Below are 26672 nucleotides of genomic sequence, written 5' to 3' on the forward strand. Positions count from 1 at the left end.
CAAACCCTTACAGGGAGTTGAAAATAACATGGCTATATATAGGGAGTTGAAAATAACATGGCTATATATAGGGAGTTGAAAATAACATGGTTATATATAGGGAGTTGAAAATAACATGGCTATATATAGGGAGTTGAAAATAACATGGCTATATACAGGGAGTTGAAAATAACATGGCTATATACAGGGAGTACCAGTATATAGCCATGTACAAACCCTTATGATAACGAAATAGGCCTATGCTTTTACACCAAAAGTATTTTACCTCATCATCATGATGGTCATGTGTTGTGCATTTAATTGGAGAAGAAAATCCCAAATTAGTGCCACAATTATTGTATTGTTATAGTTTAGTAACTTTCCTAATATACATAACATTTTCAGAAAGAAATATCCAGTAGCCAAATATTATGATAGGAATATGATAATATGATATGACATCATATTACAATTAGATTGTTATATTTGTAATTTGACTACCACTCTGTCAGCTATCTAATGATGGTTCAGAAAAACACACACTTGGAAGCATGCGACCAAAACACTACTTTGGCCACCAGAGTTCGGCTGTAATGGTAGACCTATTCATTATTGGAAAAGAATGATTCCAAAGATGTCCATGTTTTGAAAAGGAATTTACAATTATATAATAAAAGGCTCGACTACGGTCACCACCTGTTATGCACCTCTAGGCCTCTGTCGGCGCTAGGACCCAGTGTGCGCGATTTTCATCTCCAGCTGCTGCGTTCTGAAAACGGGCGATGAGGGAAGATCGCGAGGAGAAGTCAAAATTTCACTCCGGAATTATTCTACCAAAAATTCATATTAGTGACACCTACAGAAGTCACCAAGTCTCAAGCAATCACTTGTCGCGGTGTGAAAGTCTCTATTTGCAAGCTTTGCGAGGGCAGTTTGGAGCGCAAGGTAAGGCGGTGCGATACCATGCGATTAATAACAAAGGCGTACTGGCGAGCAGGGGGCATTAAGGGGGGCAGGGTACTACGCCATGGAGGGCAACAGTCAACTCTTTCAAACTTTGCTGTCAATAATTGTGTACAGTAAAGTTTGTAAATACATGTACAGACCATAACAAACCTGTCTAAAGGTATTCAAGGTGTGCAATTGTTAATGTAAAGACGTCTTCAAGTGTCATGATGTTTCTTGGGGTGTCACATGTTTCTTGGGGTGAAATCCTGTCTCAGTAGGCAGTGGTCCGTATTATATTTTGCTAAGGCTTCTACATCCCTAAAAAGATATAAAGTGAATTATAGTTTCACACTGTATTTTATTATAATATTATTGTCCATCTGCCATGAGTTTACACCTCAGTGGCATCCTCAACCTGCCAACTCAGAGCATCGTCTCCAACTTGTTCTCTGCCTCCATGGTATAGGCTAGGATGATTTACTCCATTATCGTCGTAAACATTATACCAGGTAATGGCAACCGCGAACTCAGACGTGACAGGACATGCCTTAGGCCTACTCTGTAGGGGCAGTATCCCAGGCCTAGGTTGTTTGGATAAGGCGTTAGAAAATTCCATAAATCGACCAAATTTACTCAAAGTAGCCGAAGCCCCGTTTTGTTAGGGAACGACGGTAATTTTCACAAGGCCTTCAACAAAACACAGTGGCTTCATTCACTGTGAACTTGCTGTTTTAAGTGTGATTCTTTTGATCACCAGTCAGATTTACACTGGAATACTGTAATTCACTGTATTTAAGTTGTTTGAACCTATAGCTTCAAACGTCCGCTGGTAGTGGCAGTGACTAAAACTCGTCGATAACTGGAGAAGCCCCGAGCAGCCGGTCACTACCGGGATTGCTTTCGCTCTGTCGTTGAGGTCTCTGGGTAACCCCCGCTCCGACACAATGCAATGTCAACACTGCCGACAACCTGGTTCCGCTTATAGGAAGGCACATTCAAAATCAGGCGTGTTATTATGTAGCTCGGGCGGTGTGACGTGTGTATTTGTCCTATTTTGATATTTGGCTATATGTCAATATTAGGCTGACCGCCGACATGCAGCACTCACTGCTGTTCGCGAGTGAACGGTGTTGGGAAATGGCAAATTATCCTACACACCGAAAGCTATCTTTACCGAGATGAAGCCTGCGAAATAGTTGAAAGACGAACGTATGTCCGTCCGATGGGGGTGCATCACTGTGCTGCAACGGCTGCGGCCGGAGACAGTGAAGAAATAGGTCATTGTTAAACAACCAACATAAATGTTTACTTCCATCATCCTTTAGACTACCTGATATTTAGACATTTGCTATAACGGAATTTATATTTACAATGTCTGTCATTCATAAGTCGGTGACATTCTATTCCAGAAGGTTACTTCGTTTTTACCTGCATAAGCTATGATGCAGGTAACAGTCCCGCGCCGGCCTGATTCTAGATAGACGAAATTGTTATAAGCCATGTGCCAAAGGCTTTTCTCTAGATATCAACTGTAAGAGCGAGTGGGCTGCTGAATGTTTTGGGGTAGGCTATTATGTTTATTCTGCATTAAGCAAAACAACCCAGGCTTTGAGACCTGTCTCTAACCGTTTTGACCTTGCAAGGTAATATAACTTATAGGTTCTCAGCCTTATTAAATCGCCCAAGTCTCCAAACATTCCAATGTATTTTTTAGGACAGGTGCCTGTTCAAATTAACTGTAAGATGTATCCAGATAACCTGACACTCGTTGAAACTTGCAATCAGTGTTATATTGGTTGAACCTTGATCATTCACACCTATTTTACCTCAGCATTCTTTACAACTCTATGAAAACAATTAATCAATGCTCCAAAACTTTTAGTTTACTTCATATATGTGTTGTTAATTGTTAATTACCACCTGTAAAGGCTTATATGAGTTGAGTGCTTATTAACATAATATTTTGTCATAAAAATGTGTAGGTCACTTTACATGTTGAAATAATAATCTCTTGGCTGATACACTTCTAAAACATCAAGCATGTCTCAGTCTTATTGTATGCAGATATATTGATCGTCATGATAATTCTCAGTTAAAAGGCCTTCATGCGGGACACGGTGCCAATATTATATAAGATAAAGGTAGAATTACTCAACACATTATGCACATTTAAAAAAACAAAAAACAGTGATTAATCTCACCTTCTGTAGTATATTTCTAGAATGACACCGTCTTGCATGGCCTACAACCTAGAAATTGATGTCCATGGTTGTCTAGAAATCAGTGACACCAACAGAAGGAAATAGCCTATAGCATGATAAATGTAGGCCTATTGCACATTTATGAAGGGTCAGATTGTCATGTGTTTCAAATGATGAAATACTGATCAGAGACTGAAATTATAAAATGTGATGCACCTCTAAAGGAAATCACCCTTGTCTTATTTGACTACTCTTGAGCGATGTAAAGAAAGAGTTTGCCATATACACTGAGTGTACAAAACATTAAGAACACATTCCTCAGAACAGCCTCAATTCATCGGGCATGGAATCAACAAGGTGTCAAAAGCATTCCACAGGGATGCTGGCCCAAGTTGACTCGAATGGTTCCCACAGTTGTGTCAAGTTGGCTGGATGTCCTTTGGGTGGTGGACCATTCTTGATACACGCGGCAAACTGTTGAGCGTGAAAATCCCAGCAGCGTTGTGGTTCTTGACACACTCAAACCTGTGCACATGGCACCTATTACCATGCCCCGCTCAAAGGCACCTAAATATTTTTCTTGCCCATTCACCCTTTGAATGGCACACATACACAATCCATGTCTCAATTGTCTCAAAGCTTAAAAATCCAAATTTAACCTGTCTCTTCCCCTTCATCTACACTGATTGAAGTGGATTTAACAGGGGACATCAATAAGGGATCATAGTTTTCACCTGGATTCACCTGGTCAGTCTATGTCATGGAAAGAGCAGTTGTTGCTAATGTTTTGTACACACAGTGTATATTTGGAATTTTCCCTGTTTCAGTCATGAAGCACAGTGTGAATTCATTCGAACCATTCATCCTCAGAAATGTATTTTAATCTCAGAATGTTTGTCTTACAGATAAAGCTATCAGCACAGTGATGAATAAATGAATAACCATGCAAGACGGGTCAAAGAGGGACTAAAGGCCCTATAGGCTGTGCTGTGACTATGAATGAATTTGAGAAGGAAGGGACAATGGCATTAAAGAAGTGGAGAAGTTGGGAGGACAGTAAAGGTCAATGTAAAGAGAATGGGGGAGAGACCAGGTAAATAAACATACAGGAAACAGTACCAAGTACCAAGAGGGGAGACAGATGTGGGGTGTGAGTTGGGGAAATTGTGCATTTCTGGATATCAGTCATTTAGGATTATGATTGGGGAGGGGATTGAAATTTAAGGTGGATGCCTGGAATAGGTGAGATAGGTTGTATTCAGGGCATTGATCAAGGTCAGTGTTTGGATGTTTGAAGTACAAGTTGGTTGGAGGCCTGGTTGTCAAAGGAGAGGCAGTGAGGGGCAATGTGCATTGTTAAGTAGTGTAAGCAGGGTGTGTACAACTGGGCCTCGAGGGGTGATAATATAGTGTGGTCGTATTTTTCCTAATTCTCGTCTCAAAATGTAATGTTTTATGCTATATATGAAAGTCTGTCCAAATAGATTTCTGCCGCCTACAACAAGGCTATATTCTTTGACCATACATCAAATCCATAAAGGCTACATACAGTAAGTTGTTATGATAATGATGGGGACTCCATAACATAACTAAACCGTGAAATGTGAGTATTTCCCCTTCACACACCCGACAGGATCTCGGCCCCCTCGTGTTAATTCCTTTGAACCAATACCTCTCTCACTTTTTTTGTTGGCCCTCTTTAGTCCATAATGCAACCATCCGCAGGGGTACTTCCATTCATTGGATTATGAATGATTGTTATTCCTGCATTCATTCATTATAAATCGGTGTCTTTATGATGAAAATGTCAATTTTCACTTTGTTACTTCGGTAAGCTTTTTCAGTTTAGCGCACCGCTGCGATCCCCCTTTCCCCTTGAGCGGCTGGAGTACCTCGTTGCATGCTGGTACTTGCAGTCCGTACTCCTCCCAACACAGGATTTGTATAGTTTGCGCGTGGGTAGCCAAACACTACAAATCCCAGACTATCAGTCCACCTTCTGCCCCTTCTCTCCCACCAGACCGTAGACCGAGATACGGTACGGACTGTCTTGACAAAACCCCCCGGACTTTCAGAACCGAAAACCGTCGAGATTAGTGAACAGCACCCGACAAGAACGAAAGACTTGATTCTCGCTGGAGCCGTGATATATACTGTTCATTTACACCCTGGACGAACGGGTTTGTAATTGTTTGTGCCATTTGACATCGTTATCTTGCTTGCTAAGTACCCTTCGAATTATTCAGTATCAGGGACGAGACGATTCGGTTCGGGTCGGTCTCATGCATGTCTTTGAACACAGAAGCAGTTCGGTAAGGGCCGATGAAAGACAGTCAAATCAACATTTTGTGTCGCACGGCCGGAGATAAATACAGTAGCCTGTCTAAACATGCATAGCACTGTGTAATGCAGACCAATACTGGCTTCGCGGAGACTTTGCTGCGCAGCGATCTGACATTTTTTCGTGGTATTTTGAACCTGAGTTACATTTTGTTTTCCTTATTGTGTATGGTGCACGTTACAGTAGCCATCTACAAGTTCTGTGTAGATTGTTGCCCTACCCTCTGTTAGTTCTGAAATACTTTTCGTCAGAAAATGAGCAAAGGAAACTGTCAGCTAAAGTGCGATGTATCCCTCATACAATCAATTTCAGTCTATTCAATACAGTCCAACATTATATCTTTACCTCGTTTCTTCAATTATGTTATTTATCAGTAAAATACGTCATGGACACTGTACCTCGTGGTCTTTGGATTGATTAAATAATATGGTCATTGGAGTTTGGAATGTTTGTTCCGTGATATTTGGCTATCGATTGATTTTGGCAAGATTATGTGACGGTAGTTGTCCACATTGTGCAAGTAGGGTATCGTGCAAGTGCGGATGAACGATGTAAGTATTTGATAAGGCAAAATAAATTCTCGAGTCAGTGGTTTCGTTCTAGATATTGGAAATGCATGCTTTGTAGCCTATTATGCTGGTTGCTATCGCATCATTCTCCCTTCAAAAATCAAGGACACATTTGGTTCCATTTTGATCATGTGTCGTCTGTTTTGACTGATCACCTGAGAGGCAATAGTGTCGTCCTTTCCTTTTATGATACGACTGCTTTCCAGCTCTTTGGGCGAGTGGGATGCCCGGAGTTTTAGCGTGAATATGTTGTTTTTATAGAGATTGAACCAATTTTTCGATTAGTTGAACTAGTGGAATAAAACGACCCCGCTCGTCGACTGTATTTTCTGCATCATCAATAGCATATAGATTTGACACACGGATGGGTCTCTTTTGTGCATGAGGGCTGTGCAGTCCATTGACCGGGAGCAGGTACCTAGTCTGGAGTCCGAGGGAGATTATTTGATTTATCTTTTAGACGTAGCCGATTGACTCTGGGATAGCCACCTCATTATAGTTGGGACATATGTAACTTTGTTTTGCCAGCATGGTGTGCAGACTGACAAAATATATGTTTATCAAATACATCCATAGCATTCCAGTTGGATACTCACCAGATGAGACGATTTAACTGTAGCACAAAGACAAACTAGCAGTATTAGCAAGTAGCAACATGATGTTATGCGATAATGAATACAGAAGCCTCTCATATTCAGTTATATACTTGCAGCTATATCCAGCCCATGTTTGCCGACTTCAGCGGAGAGACATAGCTTACCTGGGCTGTCACTCACGTTTTACGTTACGGGTATGTTTCGGCAACTACAGTGATCTTAACACCTCGATGCATTGCTCTCATATTTGCTGGTGGATAGTTATAAACGGACCCATTTGTAGTCGTCTCATTTATTGTCTGGTGGGGTGGCTCACCTTTCCTCGCAGGGTGTGTTGACTGAAAGCATTTGAAGTGTTGCTTTCTGTCATATATATTAATTAAGGTGCCATTATTTAGGAATACTACAAGATTCATATGATTGTGGGTGCATTTGATACTTACATCCAGGGTTTGAGTTTTAGGGCGGTCCAGAAGGAGGGGTTGGGGGAGGCATTAATGTTCATTGATGTCGGAACAAACAGACATCAATGGAGCACACAGATGATCATATTATCACATTCACATGAATTGTTAGAATATTACTTATGATTCTGTATTAATATCAGTTATGTAGTGGTAAAATTGTTTGGTGTAATTTGCATAATTGCACACATAACAGGAAGAAAACTCTGTACATGATTGCAAAGAGGCAGGTGAAATTAAAAGTCAAGTCAGATCAATAATATAAGCATTATGAGCTTTGATCAACGCTGGGAGAAATATTTACATGTTGACCCATAATAGATTTTCTTTATTGGGTACAACATATACACTGAGTATGCAAAACATTAAAAACACCTTTGTAATATTTAGTTGCACCCTCTCTTTTGCCCTCAGAACAGCCTCAATTCATCAGGGCATGGACTCTACAAGTTGTCAAGCATTCCACAGGGATGGTTGTCCATGTTGACTCCAATGCTTCCCACAGTTGGGTCAAGTTGGCTGGATGTCCTTTGGGTGGTGGACCATTCTTGATACACACAGGAAACTGTTGAGCATGAAAAATCCAGCAGCGTTGCAGTTCTTGACACATTCAAACTGGTGCGCCTGGCACCTGCTACCATACCCCAATCAAAGGCACTTCAATCTTTTGTCTTGCCATTCACCCTCTTAATGGCACACATACACAGTCCATGTCTCAATGCTTGAAAATCATTCTTTAGCCTGTCTCCTGCCCTTCGTCTACACTGATTTGAAGTGGATTTAACTAGTGACCTCAATAAGGGATCCTAGTTTCACCTGGTCAGTCTATGTCATGGAAAGAGCAAGTGTTCTTAATGTTTTGTACACTCAGTGTATGTAAACTGAACAAAAATATGAACACAACATGTAAAGTGTTGGTCCCATGTTTCATGAGCTGAAATTAAAGTTCCCTGACATTTTCCAAAATGTGCAAAAAATAATATTTTGTAGTATTGTCACACAACACAATGCCACAGACGTCTCAAGTTTTGAGCGAGCGTGCTATTGGCATGCTGACTGCAGGAGTGTCCACCAGAGCTGTTGCCAGAGAATTTAATGTTAATTTCTCTACCATAAGCCACCTCCAATGTAATTTTAGAGAATTTGGCAGTACGTCCAACCGGCCTCACAACTGCAGACTACATGTATGGCTTGTGTGGGTGAGCAGTTTGCTGATGTCAACGTTGTGAATAAAGTGCCCCATGGTGGGGTTATGGTATGGGCACAACACAATTGCATTTAATTGATGACAATTTTAATGCACAGAGATACCGTGACGAGATCCTGAGGGCCATTGTCGTGCCATTCATCCGCTGCCATCAACTCATGTTTCAGCATGATAATGCACAGCCCCATGTTGCAAGGATCAGTACACAATTCCTGGAAGCTGAAAATGTCTCAGTTCTTACATGACCTGCATACTCACCAGACATGTCACCTATATACCATGTTTGGGATGCTCTGGATATCCAGCAACTTCGCACAGCCATTGAAGAGGAGTGGGACAACATTCCACAGGCCACAATCAACAGCCTGATCAACTCTATGTAAAGGAGATGTGTCGCGCTGCATGAGACAAATGGTGGTTACACCAGATATTGATTGGTTTTCTGATCCATGGTATCTGGTATCTGTGACCAACAGATGCATATCTGTATTCCCAGTCTCGTGAAATCCATAGATTATGGCCTATTTCATTTTTTTCAATTGACTGATTTCCTTATATGAACTGTAACTCAGTAAAATCATTGAAATTGTTCCATGTTGAGTAAATATTTTTGTTCAGTATACAAAGTATTGACTCGGGTGGAAATACTTATAGTACCAGTCAAAAGTTTGGACACACCAACTCATTCAAGGGTTTTTCTTTATTTGTACTATTTTCTACATTGTAGAATAATAGTGAAGACATCAAAACTATGAAATAACAGATATGGAATCATGTAGTAACCAAAAACGTGTTAAACAAATCAAAATATATTTGAGATTTGAGATTCTTCAAAGTAACCACCCTTTGCCTTGATGACAGCTTTGCACACTCTTGGCATTCTCTCAACCAGCTTCATGATGTAGTCACCTGGAATGCATTTCAATTAACAGGTGTGCCTTTTTAAAAGTTCATTTGTGGAATTAGTTGTGTTGTGACAAGGTAGGGGTGGTATACAGAAGATAGCCCTATTTGGTAAAATACCAAGTCCATATTATGGCAAGAACAGCTCAAATAAGCAAAGAGAAATGACAGTCCATCATTACTTTAAGACTTGAAGGTCAGTCAATCTGGAAAACTTCAAGAGCTTTGAAAGTTTCTTCAAGCGCAGTCGCAAAAACCATCAAGCGCAATGATGAAACTGACACTCATGAGGACCACAACAGGAAAAGGAAGATCCAGAGTTACCTCTCCTGCAAAGGATAAGTTAATTAGAGTTACCAGCCTCTGAAATTGCAGCCCAAATAAATGCTTCACATAGTTCAAGTAACATACACATCTGAACATCAACTGTTCAGAGGAGACTGCATGAATCATGCCTTCATGGTCGATTTGCTGCAAAGAAACCACTACTAAAGGACACCAATAAGAAGAAGAGACTTGCTTGGGCCAAGAAACACGAGCAATGGACATTAGACCGGTGGAAATCTGTCCTTTGGTCTGATGAGTCCAAATTTGAGATTTTTGGTTCCAACTGCCGTGTCTTTCTGAGACGCAGAGTAGGTGAACGGATTATCTCTGCTTGTGTGGTTCCCACCGTGAAGCATGGAGGAAGAGGTCTGATGGTGTGGGGGTGCTTTGCTAGTGACACTCAGTGATTTATTTAGAATTCAAGGCACACTCAACCAGCATGGCTACCACAGCATTCTGCAACGTAACCCCATCCCATCTGGTTTGCGCTTAGTGAGACTATCATTTGTTTTTCAACAGGACAATGACCCAACACCCCTCCAGGCTGTGTAAGGGCTTTTTGACCAAGAAGGAGAGTGATGGAGTGCTGCATCAGATGACCTGGCCTCCACAATCACCAGACCTCAACCCAATTGAGATGGTTTGGTATGAGTTGGACTGCAGAGTGAAGGAAAAACAGCCAACAAGGGCTCAGTCCTTCAAGACTGTTGGAAAAGCGTTCCAGGTGAAGTTGGTTGAGAGAATGCCAAGAGTGTGCAAAGCTGTCATCAAAGCAAAGGGTGGCTACTTTGAAGAATCTAAAATCTAAAATTTATTTTGATTTGTTTAACACTTTTTTGGTTACTACATGAATCCATATGTGTTATTTCATAGTTTTGATGTCTTCAGTATTATTCTACAATGTAGAAAATAGTACAAATAAAGAAAAACCCTTGAATGAGTTGGTTTGTCCAAACCTTTGACTGGTACTGTATATATATTTTTTGGGGGGTGGGGGGGTCCTCACATATGTCTACGGCCCTTGTTACAGTCTCCTGGCCTATCTGATGAGATGTCATTGCTAACTGCTCTCTTTACTTTGGAATGTGGGCATCATGGCAGGGAAACAGAAGCTAGACTTGAATTTTGAGTCTTCTTTACTCTCCCGTGCTTTGAGATGTATCAACTATAGGATTCATTCTTGATAATAGAGTATCTGTATTTAAGAATTTGAATTACATTATATGACGTTATTCCTCAGGTTCTCTTCCCCTTGACTCTTGGATTGATTTCTTAAATGAGCTGGAAATGGTTTGAGGGTTGAGGCAGCTTGAATGAGTTTGGTATAGGGATTTCAGAATGGTACCGCCACCTGCTTCCCATGTTTCTTCTTCTCTCTGTGGTCTCAGACAGTCCACTGTGCTGCAGCATGCATGACTTGGTCAGCACTGACCGAGTCCATCCGTTCAACACTAAGGAGAACTGTGAGAGATTTCATAAAATATGGTTTCCATCTTTAAAGCAATATGTGCCAATTTTCCTTGGCTAAGAGTAGGGTTGTGACAATACCAGTATCGCAATATTTTTTCCATGGAATTAAAAAAAATAAAAACCACTGTATGTAAAATATTGTGTGCTGTAGCTTGGAAAATAAATACATGTCACTCTGGATGACAACATAATGATGTTTGTTTCCAACATTAGGGCTGTTCTCCTAAAGAAGTCAAATCTGCTTCGTTGTTTCCTTGCCTCGATACTAACGAGTTTTATGATACTGGTATCATCCCGGCCCGAGTTAAGAGGGCAGAACATCAACGCCAATGTTCTTATGTCTATGCAAATAGGCATACTCATAGCTGAACTACTAAATATAAATATAGAGTAAGTGAAAGGTATTGGCAAATATGCCTTGTACCAATATTGCATTTTTCTTTATAAGAATAACATACCAAAGAGTAAAAAAAAAAGTAAAGTAATATATAACGTATATTTTTATCCAAGCCTTCCTGGAGTGTGTCACTGAGGACAGTGACATCTCTCGTCATCAAGCTTCTCTTTGGGCTGAGATACACCAATAGCGTTTGCTGGCTGAGAGTACTTAGCACCTCTGAATGTAATTTGCGAATCGAGTGTGTTCAGTGTCGGCAGTCAGACGTCTACAGCGGGTGGTCCCTAAATGCGCTGAATGATCGGCAGACAAACGCTACAGCCACATTCGGTGTGATGCGTGTGCAAGCCTTTACACATAGAAAACAATCAAGCACTTTCTCAACAGATCCCCCGAAAATCGTTAAACAATTATGTCTAGCCTAAATGTGCCAACTTAACATAAATGTGTACTACTTTTATGAATATTTGGTAGTGTTAGCAGTAGGCTGGCTAAACGGTTTCGCAACACTACAAGGTTACTAATATTTTTCTAACCTCTTCTATGACAAGACTCATGAGCTAAAAATAATCAGCCATTGGTTGTATTGAGCCAATGTTACCATGATGAAAATTAATGCAATATCTGTACAATTGTCTCTTTTCCAGAATGTTTGACATAGATTATAAAAAACAAATGCAGTTACAGCTTTGTTGTATGTTAATGAAAATATGCTCATTCAACAGCATAGCATCCTATACAGAGGAAGACCTTGCTGCAGACCTGAGGTCAACTACACCTAAGAAATGTTGTGTTAAGAAAACGCATATGCAGGTAATTGTTGTGCCTGATCACTGACTGAGTGAACTGTAAGCTTCACAGATTATGCTATGGTGCTTTACCTGAGAGATATTTGCATGAGCAGTGAACATGGGCTTTATGTACCTTTCTTGTTATCTAGGTGGATCCCACTCCAATGAATGTAGGGGATGGAAGCACGGTGAGCCGAGAGATCGGTGCTCCCATTAAAGTGTCTGCGAGCATGGTGGGGAACCCCCTTCAGACGCTGCCCCCTGAGCTCAGAGGAGATGTGCTCCTCAGTCAGCCAAATAAGACCACCGCAGCAACAGACTGTAAAACGCAGATCAACGTCTGTTCAGACCCTAGCAACGTCAACCATTGCCCAGTTGTCCATCCCCCGCAAGAACACAACAATGCTCCAACGTCAGGCACTCCCCTCATTAGCTCTGACAAGAGAGCCGACAAGAAGAGATCAGAGGTCCCTAAACCCAAGGCTGATGGTGCTGGGGTCGTTCCCACACATCAGTGGCCGTGTGGTACAAAGAACAGCCCTGAGGACCCAGTTAACCCAAGTCACAGCAGTGTGATGTCCAATAAGAAACCACATACTCAGACCCAGCCAGTGATTGGTCTTCCAGCTGGTTTTCAGTGCTCAACACTATTTAAACCAGGCCAGCCTGTTGCTTTTCTTCCCTCCACTAACTTTTCATCCCCACTCTGCAAAATCACTCTTCCACCCGCGTTGGGTCAGATCGCAGCATTGCGAGAAGCCACAGGCAGCCAGTTTCAGAAGGGGAGTCAACCACAAAGCGCAGCTGCTGGCGTGGCACCACTGCTGCGGACCTATCCATATCACTTCTCAGTGGGTCGAAGTCCAGCGCTTGAAAAGAAAACACCCACCGCAACACACAAACTCAAATGTAAGTCGACGTCCAGTAGCAAGAGCTCCAAAGCTGGAGGGGAGCAGAAATCCTCCATCGCCTCAGTGGTGGCCTCTCCCACTATCACTCTCCCAGCATTAGGCTCTGCCCCACCACCCCTCTTCACATTGTCTCCCACCGCTGCCATCTGCTGTGGCCCTTCACTGGCCAGCATCACCACTCAGGGCAGGCTGCTGAACCATGTGGAGAAAGGCCCTCCGCACCGCAGTGCAGACAAGATATCTGTAGGCTTTCTAAAACTGAAGGCTTCGTCTGCTGCTAAGGACCATGCGGTCACTTGCCCGACTGAAGCAAGGGACGTGCCCCTCGACCTGTCCGCCAAGTCGAAGAGGCCAAAAGCGGTCAAAGACCCTCCAAAAACAGTTGCCACCACAGAGCATCTCCATAACGAGGCATGTCAGAAAGTTGCCCTCCATCCAAAGAGGCCATACCCAATCCTACCCGACACCCACAGAAATGGGGCTTATCAAAAGCAGAGCATCAGGCCCCTAAATCACCAGGGTTTGGAATCCAAATCATCCTGGGTCAAAGGTTGCTCTCAAGGCCCTATTAATAACGTCCCAGGAACCTATGTAGGTGTGGCCAGCCCCATACTTGCTTCCACCCTACGTAGCAAAGATGGGAAGGGGTCCTTTGAGGACGAGTTCCAGACTTTCGCTAGACAGGAGACTATCTCTATCATTGACCAAGGGGAACACCTGGCCACAAGGGGAAAGAAGGCATTGTTCATGACGAAGAGCAACCAGCACGTTCATGTTATCAAGCACCCTAACAGTACCATCCCAGCTGTAACACAAAGCTGTCCCTTTAAGGGGGCTTTCTCCACAGCTCTGCCCGGCTCTACCAACTCACACTCTTATCAGAAATCTGCAAGTGTCAAAGCAGCAATCCCATACTCCCTCACTGTCGTCAAGCCATTATGGCAGCAACCACCACTTCTTCCTTACCAAGGTGCTTCTGTTCAGAGAAAGATCAGTCAAGGGACTCCCAAAGTCAAGGGGGCCACAGGTTCAGAAGGTCCCAAATTTCAGAGTGCCCATCAAAGCCTGTCCAGAATGTCCCCACTGTCCAACCTTGAGTCCATAGTGAAGCAAAAAGCTCTAGAGACCACTGCATTGACCGGCGAGGGATACTGCCATCTATCGCCTATGGCATCCAGAAAGGCTGTGGTGAGCTCCCACACAATGGGCCAGGACACATTGTTCCGTCAGACTGCTGCCTTTGGATGTCCACCTATCAGATCTGTGGAGAACAAAGAGACACTTTCCTCTAAAGGGTATTCCACACAAGTTATGAACAAACTTGAGAAAACGGGTGTCTCTGAGTGCAGAGAAAAGAGCTCTGAGAAACATGTTAAACTGGGGGAGCAGGCAGGTGGAAAAGAGATACAGGTCTTTGGAAGTAGTGGTTCAGCTAACAGAAACAGGATGGACAGCAAATTAGCCCAGGAGTTGGAGGGAGGAACAGTGAAGGAGGAGAGTAAGGCTACTGCTGGTCTCGATCCCCGTGCTAAATTGGAGGGGATTGCCCTATCCATCCTCACTGGCCAGTGTGCAGGGTTAGCCGAGGTGGAGAAGAAGACCAATGGAACTAGAGGAGAGGAGGAGTCTCCCACCAAACCAAAAGCTGCCTTCACCAAACAGAAGAAGCCCCCTAGTCCAAGGAAGCCGGCAAAGGAGAAGTCATCACTGGACCCTTCAAAGATGGCTGTGGTGCCAGTGAAGAAAAAGCCAGGCCAGGAGACCACTCCAGTTAAGAAAGAACCACGTCCTAAAAAGGTAAGTTGTTATTCTGCTTTTGTAATATTTACAATTCCATCAAGGTGTGTTGTTTTGATTATGTGTTGTACAATGACATTATTCTCTTTTGTTGGTTGAATAAAGAAAGACGGGTATTTGTCTGCACACACTTGTCTGCATTTATAATGAAGCAGAATTGAAAAAAATATGTGAAATATCAACCACCCATCAACTTACCTGTCTGTATTATGATTCAAGTATACTGATTGAAATACAAAGGCAATTCAGTGCTTATACAGTCCGTATGCTCTCCGTTACCATCAAAGCTTTACGATCAATTGCCTGAATGGCCCATTTAGTGCTCTCACTCTGTCCCTTGTGTGTTGCCACAGAAGAAGCCATGTGCACCTGTACTGGAGCACAGTCTGTCGCTGGCTGTACCATCCCCACACAGGGAGGAGGGAGAGAACACTAGCAGGGAGAAGAGCAGCCCCACTGATAACAAGCAGACTGCTCACAACAAACCAGGTATTTCTGTCTCTTCTGATAGATTAGAACTTCACATACTACATCAGCCAAAGATCTAATCACAAATCCTTTATTATGATTCCTCTGTCCACGTTGTTTTGCAGTAGGTTTTGAAGTAGGTTTCACAGGTAATGGGAGTAGTCCTCTCCCCAGTCCCCAGTGCTCTGAGATCCCAGTCTCCTTCAGCAGTCCTGGAAGAGCCAATAAGGAGCCAGCGTGCTCAGAGAGCTCCACCCCCAGGCTGAGGAGGGGCCGACGGAGGGGTGATGAGGCTTGGCTGGACGACTGGGGCTTCAGTCCTCCACCTTCCCCAAATCTCCCCCACTCCCCTACAGCCCCTCCTCTCCAGCCTGCCCGCCGGCCCAGGGGCAGACCGCGCACCAACCCCCTGCCTGAGAAGGCTCCCCAGGGCAAGGCCAGACCCGCCCCCAGCACTGAGGGAGACGCCCTCAAACACAAGAAACGGTCCCGCTGCCGGAACAGGAAATACCAGAATGGGGAGTACATCACTGGGAAGGACAGGGATGGAGACGGAGAGGGGGAGGAGAGATCTGTCACCACCAGGCAGGGCACTCAATCTGAATCAGGTACTGTTCACCTGGAAATGGAACAAATAGAAGCAGCTGCAGGTTTGTCTGGATGTGGTTTTAATATCACAGTGGGCCTTACACAAGGCAAAGTTGGTACGAGTTGAATGACTGAATAGAACTGTATACAGTGTAACTGGTTTCGTATGCAGTAGCTTCCCGCTATTTGCAGCTTATTATGTTAAAACATCCATATATCCTTAAAGTGCTGTTAACCCACCGTTTATTTTGCATGGCACACTTCAGGAGAGATGGAAGGCATGTTTAATGTGATGGGGCTTTGGTTCTGGTCTCATTGTTTTCTTGTCTTGTAGTTTCATATTAGTCTGTCGGTACACAACATGTTTAAATAACATCCATTACACTGCTTAGAACCATTGAGTAAATATTTGCTGTGTTTCTGTAGATTTGACGGCTGCCATGTACCCACGCCTCAGTGACTCTCTGACCTGCCGTGGCGCCAGCCCAGAGCCTGATCCCAGGAGGCCCTCGTTCACCCGCTCAGGGTCGGTGCGGCGCCCGGAGAGAGAGGCCTCCCCAGAGCCCAGCGACAAACCCTCTGGGAAGAGGAAGTTCAAGAGCAAGCACTTGAGTGACACAGATGAGCCCAAGAAGGTAGGAAGTTCGGCGGCATCCATCGCAGAGGCCATAGGTCTGAACTTTGTGTTTCCTGCCAAACAGATCCTTGTTGTGAGATATAGTGTGTTGTTATGAGCCTAAAGGCTTAGCTCATGGTTCCCCCTTGTGGCGCAAATCGCTACTACAACATATTACATTTTTTGGTGCTCTGGCAGCTGATTTCCTCCAGCGCAGAGTGTGAGGCCGTTCGTCCTTGCTGTGACTCTCCGTCACACATTACTTTCTCATTACCCTGCAAAATATATTTTTTTTTAACCAGCTCAAGACCAAACGTTGCAGCTTGGGAAAGCGCCCAGCCTCTGTGGCAACGGATGATGACAGCCCCGACGCTAAGAAACCAGCAGGCCTCCAGGCTACCCCTAAGTGCTCGTCCTCCCCTCCACCCAGCAAGAAGGGGACCTCAGGAAGGGGAGGGGTACCAGAGTCTCCCCCTAGCAGACCTGTTCCTCCAGAGGTTCGCCGGCTCATTGTCAACAAGAACGCCGGGGAGACTCTGCTACAAAGAGCCGCCCGATTGGGCTACCAGGTACTGCTCTGCTGCTCCACCCAATCACCTGCCTGCATTCATGCTCAGCGCTTTTCCCCCTACCATTACTCCGGTGTGGTGGGCCCCATACCCCATACCAGACCTAACCCAATGATGTTTCAGTTTATCACACATTACATTTGAATAATTTAGCAGGCGCTCTTATCTAGAGCGACTTACAGTTAGTTAGTGTAATCATTGTAAGATAGCTAGTTATACTATATATCATGGTCATCATAGTAAAGACATTTTCAATTAAATAGTTATCAGCAAAATCAGTATGTTGTACACTACATGGCCAAAAGAATGTGGACACCCCATCAAATTAGTAGATTTGGCTATTTCAGCCACACCCGTTGCTGACAGGTGTATAAAATCGAGCACACCGCCATGCAATCTCCATAGCCAAACAATGGCAGTAGAATGGCCCGAACTGAAGAGCTTAGCAACTTTCAACGTGGCACCGTCATAGCATGCCACCTTTCCAACAAGTCAGTTGGTCAAATTTCTGTCCTGCTAGAACTGCAAGAGTCAACTGTAAGTGCTGTTATTGTGAATTGGAAACGTCTAGGAGCAACAGCAGCTCAGCCGCTAAGTGGTAGGCCACACAAGCTCACAGAACGGGACGGCAGAGTGATGAAGCGCGTAGTGCGTAAAAAAAAGTCTGTCCTCGGTTGCAACACTCACAACCGAGTTCCAAACTGCCTCTTGATGCAACGTCAGCACCAGAACTGTTTGTTGGGAGCTTCATGAAATGGGTTTCCATAGCCAAAGAGCCCCACACAAGCCTAAGATCACCATGCGCAATGCCAAGCGTTGGCTGGAATCACGCTTCACCATCTGGCAGTCCGACGGACGAATCTGGGTTTGGCGGATGCCAGTATAACGCTACCTGCCCGAATGCATAGTGCCAACTGTAAAGTTTGGTGCAGGAACAATGGTATGGGGCTGTTTTTCATGGTTCGGACTAGGCCCTTTAGTTACAGTATAGGGAAATATTAACACTACAGCATACAATGACATTCTAGACGATTCTGTGCTTCCAACTTTGTGGCAACAATTTTGGGAAGGCTTTTTCCTGTTTCAGCATGACAATGCCCCCGTGCACAAAGCGAGGTCCATACAGAAATCGTTTGTCAAGATTGGTGTGAAAGAACTTGACTGGTCTGCACAGAGCCCTAACCTCAGCCCCATCGAACACCTTTGGGATGAATTGTAACGCCGACTGCAAGCCAGGCCTAATCGCCCAACGTCAGTACCCAACCTCACTGATGATCTTGTGGCTGAATGGAAGCAAGTACCTGCAGCAATGTTCCAACATCTAGTGGAAAGCCTTCCCAGAAGAGTGGAGGCTATAGCTGCAAAGTGGGGACCAACTCCATATTAACGCCCATGATTTTGGAATAAGATGTTCGACCAGCAGGTGCCCACATACCTTTGGCCATGTAGTGTACGTGAACATAAATAGACTTCACTTATTTATTTTTGCCACAGCAAATACAGTGTCTTATAAGTCCAAGTGTGCTGGGCATCCTGAAGATACAGGACAATATAATAATAAAATCAATCAACAACAAAAAATTGATCAGTCAGTGCTAGCAGGAAAAGACAAGTGTTATTTATATATATATATATATATATATATATATATATAATATATATATATATATATATAATATATATATATATATATATATATATATATATAATATATATATATATTATATATATATATATATAATATATATATATATATTATATATATATATATATATATATATATATATATATATATATATATATTATATATATATTTATTGTGATGTTAAACCCCTGCTGTCCCTCCTGCAGGACGTGGTGCTCTACTGTCTGGAAAAAGATGTGCGGGAGGTCAATCGGCGTGACAACGCAGGTTACACGGCTCTCCACGAGGCGTGCTCTCGAGGCTGGAGCCACATCGTCCAGGTGCTGCTGAAACACGGGGCCGACGTCAACTGCAGCGCCCAGGACGGAACACGGTGGGCGTCTAATGACTTCTGAACACTTAATAAGGGCTCGGACTTGGAGAGCATATTGTATGCCATACACTCCTGAGCTGAAGGGTTATGCCTGCAATAAAGGACTTTCATTCTGGACATTCACGCTTGGCTTATATGAGATCCGTTGTAATGCAGTTGATATGTATGTTGATGAAATGAGAAAAGTAACACGTGTTATTGTATATTTTCAGGCCCATCCATGACGCAGTAGCCAGTGATAACCTACCTGAGCTGTGGATGCTGCTGAACCACGGGGCTGACCCCACCCTGGCTACCTACTCCGGACAGACGGCGGTCAAACTGGCCCAGAGCCCTAGCATGAAGACCTTCCTCAAAGGTACTCTAACCTGTCATCTTCACTTGTGACCCCTGTGACACACATCAGTCTGTCCTTTTCTGAACATCACAGAGGTGTGCTTGGTGGAGTTTTAATCTGACCCTGGATCTGCTTTGTTTCAGAATACTTCACAGACCTGGAGGGGAGAAGTGACCAGGACCCCAGTCTGCCATGGGACTTCTACAGCAGCTCCGTGTTTGGTAAAAAGCCTTAGTTTGATTGGTTTCTTTTCTTCACCATTGACCTCTGCATCCACTGCTATGTATCCACTCTTATCTGGGCTATGACTTGTATATGCCGTGATTATAATGCGTAGTGTGGTTGGTATGAACAGGACAGTCCACTAGGGGGAGCCTTAAGCCCATGGTGAAACAAGAGGCTTATAGTCCTTAGAACAAAGGTGAATCAAGTTCTCCTGGCCGTCCTGAGCTCACGTCACTACATTTTCAGAGAATGGCCAGGAGGCATGCTGGGACTTCCTGCTCTCTCAGCGGGAGGAGGAGGAGGACGAGGGGAGGAAGGAGAGAGACTCTGATAGGGACTGTCTCATGTTTGAATTCTCTTCGGAGCCCCTCTTACCCTGTTACCATGTCCAAGTGTCATTAACCCAGGGGTGAGTCAACACCAGAGCAGAAAATCACCTGTCAACACAATCATTCACACACACACACAGTCCCAGCTTTTCCACCCATAATCTAGGGCTTTTTGTTCCTTACTATTTTAAACCCCGAAGCACCTTTTGAAATCCTTCAAACCGCTCTTCAGCTATCAGCTTGTTGGATAGGCTCAACTAGTTCTTATACCAACCCTGCGTTTGTCCCTGACAGCTTTTGCAATTGGTTCCTGTTGACGGACGTCCTGAAGCGGCTGAAGATGTCTTCCCGGATATTCCGGGCGCGGTACCCGCACTTGGAGGTGGTGAGCCTGGCGCGAACAGAGATGTGTAGGCAGGTGTCTGTCAGCCAGGTGAGCACAGCCTCCGCACAGCCTCAGGAAGAGGGAGAGGGGCCGGTGGAGCTGGTCCGCTGTGTCCCCGAGCTCCAGGGACTGCTGGGTTCCTCCATTCACATCCTACAGGAGGACGAGGGGGAGGAGGAGCCCCCCCTGCTCTTTCACAGCCCCTCACACATCCCAACTGTTCCCTTACACGTCCCCAGTCTCACCCTAACCTCCCGCAAGCAGCAGATTAAAATTAACAATGTTGGGAGGCTGCAGCCATTGTAATGGTGGTTGTGGTATGGTAATACCAAACAATGTCTACGCCACAGGAGGCTGGTGGCACCTTAATTGGGGAGGGTGGGCTCGTGATAAAGGCTGGAGTGGAATTCGTGGAATGGTATCAAATGCATCAAACACATGGTTTCCATGTGTTTAATGCCATTCCATTTGCTCCGTTACCGGCCATTATTATGAGCCGTCCTCCCCTCAGCAGCCTCCACTGGTCTACGCCACTGGGAAGAACACACCTCACTAATGACCTGGGACTTCCACATTGAGGAGAAATGGGGGTCAAGGCAGCACCACCTTGAGGATGGGTGTGGGTGCTCGGTGCTGGAGAGCAGATTTCAGGTTCCAATCTGTAGGTATTTTTCAGGACCCAAGAAATATTCTGTAAAGATCTTTTTTTATGATTCTGTATGTATATGGTACTATATGTATATCTTGCCATCAGAGTGATCACATTTGGTATTAATGTATTCGTGTGGCAAGGGATGGATTATGTTTAGGATTTTATTTTTGTGGTTTTGTTCAGTTTGTTTGTTCCTGAAGGAAAGATAATATTTTTCGGTGGGAGATAATCCAAGGTTTTTATCTCGGTGAACTCTTGCGTGCAGCTAAAAGGCTTACAGCCAGGCCAGCTAACAGTGGCAGGAAGGCCCCAGAGCCAGATGGTTCCTCTGTTAAAATGGGAGACCCAGAGACCCACAGAGAAGAGACCACGGACCCACACACACAGACACACAATCTGCCCAGCTAACAGAACCATAGAACCACAGTGATCCATTTCAACCACACAGCATTCTCAAGTTTCTAAGTAGATGGCCATTCGATTTGTGTTACTTTTCTTTTGTCTTTCATTTTGCAGTGCACATGATTTCACCAAGCATCTACCTGTAGGCTTCTTACCCCCAGATCATGGATTGATTTAGTTGAACTTGAGAATGAATACTTGTTTACAGATCTCAACAGATGGAAAGGTGTCCCTGTAGTTTTCTTCCCTCCTCCTGCTTACCAGATGATGGGAGTGGGAATAGAAGTGCCACATAGCATCTGTGGGGAGACCAGCGTCCTCTGTTCTGACTGCCACCCTTCACTTTGCTGCATAAGAGTGACTCACAGGAGGGATAGGATAGGTATGGTTTTACTGCGCCTTGCTCATCCCTCTGTCCTCCTCATGGGGCTATGGGCGAACTCCAACGTGCTATGTGGCGTGTGTTTTATTTACACTGTTGTTTGTGCTTAATTTAATAGTCATTAATATATTTGACCTCTTGTGTATCTGACAAACAATTTATGAAAAATTGCTTTGTATGGTTGGTGCTTCATTTGAAATGTACAATTCAGGATCCCTTTATCCTTCCTGAGATGTTTTTTTTTCTCCCCTTATTGCAAACAGTATTTTAACAAGCAAAAGTACAGTTTTATTGTACTGGTGCTAAGCTAGAATTTGTGTTGACAATCAATTAAGTTTTTGTTTGAAGTTAAAACCAATAAATTATATTTAATTAAGATGAAGTGACAGAAATGTAAAGAAAAAGTATAGTTTCATTACCTATGATGAAGAAAGTGGAATACATCTAGTCTGGAGAAGAGGACAATGTACTGCTTGTGTGAGTGCTGTTAAAACAGGTTAACCTTCTATTCAATTTTTATTTTTAAATCAACCAGAATAAAGCATGATTGTGAAGTATTGTTTGTGGGGTATTCATTTGGCTCATCAGAAAGCATATTCTATTTACAGTCGGTTGCTCTGTGCTCTTTAAGATAACGGTTACCGAAACCTTTTACATTGTAAACCGTATTATGTAAGGCTGAAGGCAGACAGATGTTAGCTGATCTTAATACTCAGACTGGTGATAAATCAACCTTTTGAAGAGATCATCAGTGTCAGGTCTGTATGTAGTCTATCCAATCTTATCATTAGTTATATAATACCCATGATGACCACTAACGGATAAAACCTTTACAGCCTAAATAGAGATTACCTAATCTGAAATGTCGTGCAGAATTTGCACTGTCAAGGAAATGTCCATCTTCATATGAGATTCAAAGGTACACAGCATGACTCAAACCCCAACATGGTGCGGTGATAAGGACGGGATGTCCACAAGAAGGAACCAGTGACCCAGTCTTGTGCCATAACGTTGTAAAGCCTGAGGGGTGCAAAGTGTATAAGCCTACGTGCGTCAATTCCCTGCCGTCTTGCTCGCGTGGTGTAGCACCATTTATTTAACTGGGATTTGTTTTTCACAATTGAAAATACTTGTATTTTCTGCTGCTGTTGATGATATTTGCTCAATACACATTTCTCCTCAAATTCTGCATAACATTGCTACCCGAGTGGCGCAGTGGTCTAAGGTAGTGCTTGAGGCGTTACTACAGACCCGGAGTCTCATAGGGCAGCGCACAATTGACCCAGCATCTTCAGGGTTAGGGGAGGGTTTGGCCAGGGGGGCTTTACTTGGCTCATCGTGCTCTAGCACAGAAAAATCTTAATTACATAAGTATTTAGACCTTTTCCTATGAGACTCAAAATTGATCTCAGGTTCATCCTGTTTCCATTGATCATCCTTGAGATGTTTCTTTGTATTATCTTTCACCAGATCTAATGTGCTATAGTGTCCTACATTAATTTCACATTTCCACAAACTTGAAAGTGTTTCCTTTCAAATGGTGTCAAGAATATGCATATGCTTGCTTCAGGTCCTGAGCTACAGGCAGTTAGATTTGGGTATGTCATTTTAGGCGAAAATTGAAAAAGGTGTCCGATCCTTATGAGGTTTGGTAGAGTGGCCAGACGGAAGCCACTCCTCAGTAAAAGGGACATGACAGCCCGCTTGGAGTTTGCCAAAAGGCATCTAATAGACTCTCAAACAAGATTATTTTTCTGATGAAACCAAGATTGAACTCTTTGGCCTGAATGCCAAGCATCATGTCTGAAGGAAACCTGGCACTATTCCTATGGTGAAGCATGGTGGTGGCAGCGTAATGCTTTGGGGATGTTTTTCAGTGGGAGACTAGTCAGGATCACGGGAAAGATGAACGGAGCAAGTACAGAGAGATCCTTGATGAAAACCTGCTCCAGAGCTCTCAGGACCTCAGACTGGGGTGAAGGTTCACCTTCCAACAGGACAACAACCCTAAACACACAGCCAAGACAACACAGGAGTGGCTTCGGGACCAGTCGCTGAATGTCCTTGAGTGGCCCAGCCAGAGCCTGGACTTGAACCCAATCGAACATCTCTGGAGAGACCTGAAAATAGCTGTGCAGCGACGCTCCCCATCCAACCTGACAGAGCTTGAGAGGATCTGCAGAGAAGAATGGGAGAAACTCCCCAAATACATGTGTGCCAAGCTTGTAGCGTCATACCCAAGACTTGAGGCTGTAATCGCTTCCAAAGGTGCTTCAACAAAGTACTGAGTAAAGGGTCTAAATACTTATGTAAATGTGATATTTCAGTTTTTTAGTTTTTTATAAATTTTATACATTTGCAAAAAAATTCTAAAAACCTATTTTTCACTTTGTCATTATGGGGTATTGTGTGTAGATTGATGCGGGGGGAAAACGATTTAATCCATTTTAGAATAAGGCTGTAACGTAACAAAATGTGGAAAACGTCAAGGTGTTTGAATACTTTCTGAATGCACTGTACATCCCTGTTAGTGAGCATTTCTCCTTTGCCAAGATAATCCATCCACCTGACAGGTGTGGCATATCAAGAAGCTGATTAAACAGCATGATCATTACACAGGTGCACCTTGTGCTGGGGACAATAAAATGCCACTCTAAAATGTGCATTTTTGTCACACAACACAATGCCACAGATTGGCATGCTGACTGCAGGAATGTCCACCAGAGCTGTTGCCAGAGAATTGAATGTTAATTTCTCTATCATAAACCGCCTCCAACGGTGTTTTAGAGAATTTGGCAGACCACGTGTAACCACGCCAGCCCAGGACCTCCATATCCGGCTTATTCACCTGCGCGATCATCTAAGACGAGTCACCCAGACAGCTGATGAAACAGGAGTATTTCTGTCTCTAATAAAGCCCTTTTGTAGGGAAAGACTCATTTTGATTGGCTGGGCCTGATTCCCAAGTGGGTGGGCCTATGCCCTCCCAGCCTCAACCATGGCTGTGCACTTACCCATTCATGTGAAATCCATAGATTATGGCCTAATGAATTCATTTCAATTGACTGATTTCCTTATATGAACTGTAACTCAGTAAAATTGTTTAAATTATTGCATGTTGCGTTTATATTTTTGTTCAGTGTAGAATGATCGGACTGGAGCTGTCCCATAGGCTGAATTTAACTCTGTCATTAGTGTACAGGGTTCTCCCCAGGATTTTTTAACAAGGTGGTGCTGCTGAATACATCGTGCAAAAAATGGCATTTTATTATAATAAATAAAGTGACGCAGTTGCGCAGCCAGTCCACAAGTTAGCGCAGCGCTCTTACATTATTTGGTTAGAACCCTGGTGTAGCAGAATGGGGGATCCCCGAAATCAAAAGTATAGGATAGCCAATTGAGACAGTGTTTCTATAAATTGAATGTGTGCCTTCACCTGATCTGTCTTACTTTTTTCAGAAAGTAAATAGTTATATATATCATGTTTGCATCGTTTGCTTGGAAGCTTTCTAGTAACAGGGTATAGCTGCCCGTTAATAGCTTCATGTCATGTCACGTGTTCATCTCACAGTCTCCAAGCGTGCTTTTCCAAAAGCCTGGAGCGGCTGACAGCCTCCTGGATGTCATCCTGTTTAGATTTCCAAGTATGTAATACAGGAAATATTGACTTACAATTAAGCCACGATAGCATATTTCATGAAGACATAAAATAATCTTTACAAGATATAAAATAAATTACAAGACACACCAATCACAATAATATGGAACAGAATTGAAAGCCTAGGCCTACATGTCATGCGTGTACATGTTCAACACACAGATTTAGCAACCAGCGTGGCTGAAACATGACACACGGACATACCAAAAGAGCCAGCCCTTGTGGGCCCCATTGTACATTACGTACTCTTTGCAACCCCCAAGGTTACTACAGTTCAGCATTTTTAGGCACTCACAGTCTGGCAGAGCTAGAATCAGTCAATTCCTTCTAGAATGTACGTTCCTTACAGATATTAAGAGTTAACCCTAGTCTAGGCTTCTTGGGGTACATGCAATGATATGATGATGTGTGATATTTGTTTTAGCTGCTCAAAACATATTTGAAGGGGTTTTCTGTACAATCATACTGTAAATATTTACACAAGCCATACTGTGGAAATTATTATAAAAAATATGTCATTTGGATGTCAAAAATCACATCCATTTGAATGTTTTGACAAGGTTGGAAGGCTCGGCTGCTTATAGCCCTGTAAATTGAGCCTCATGACACACATACATGAATTCAGATTTGAGAACCACCCATTCACCGAGCCCCTGGGATCCTGCTGCATTCATTGGCCAGCTGTTTTAAGGCTGTGGATTTTGATTGGTTTAAAACAAGGGCAAGTCTCTCAAAGACCAACTGACTGAGTAACATGGTAAAGAGGAAGAATGGAGAGCGCAGAGGGCACAGTGTTTTTGCATTGTTCCTGTATGCGGACCTTGTTGACACAAAAGGACATGCAGAATAAATAGCTTTTCTACAGAAGATGATGGGATTACATGAGTCAAGCTTTAGGGGGAGGCAGACAACAGACTGTTACATCAATGCAATTGTTTAATTTCTACTTATATTCAAACTCAGAATTAAACTGAGATTCCAACTAAGAAAACAGTTGATAATATCAAAAACTCATCAAAATAACACTTTACATTACATTTGACAGTTTAGTCACTTACCAGACATTCTCATCCAGAGCGACTTACAGTTGGAGCATTCATCTTAAAATAGCAAGGTGAGACAACCACACATCACAGTCATAG

General features: G+C 43.4%; 1 protein-coding gene across 1 annotated transcript; it reads left to right on the forward strand.

Moving 5' to 3' along the window:
• The first annotated feature begins 5162 nt into the window (after positions 1-5162).
• LOC120062358 (BCL-6 corepressor-like protein 1) lies at positions 5163-22426 on the forward strand. Its single transcript, XM_039012276.1, has 12 exons — positions 5163-5308; positions 12128-12215; positions 12343-14901; positions 15255-15390; positions 15495-15977; positions 16384-16592; positions 16876-17142; positions 18994-19160; positions 19373-19518; positions 19641-19718; positions 19969-20131; positions 20346-22426. Exons 2-12 carry the CDS (start codon positions 12210-12212, stop codon positions 20740-20742), a joined length of 4611 nt encoding a protein of 1536 aa, XP_038868204.1. The 5' UTR covers positions 5163-5308; positions 12128-12209; the 3' UTR covers positions 20743-22426.
• The last annotated feature ends 4246 nt before the right edge of the window (positions 22427-26672 follow it).

This window comes from Salvelinus namaycush, chromosome 17, assembly GCF_016432855.1.
Source record: "Salvelinus namaycush isolate Seneca chromosome 17, SaNama_1.0, whole genome shotgun sequence".
Lineage (NCBI taxonomy): Eukaryota > Metazoa > Chordata > Actinopteri > Salmoniformes > Salmonidae > Salvelinus > Salvelinus namaycush.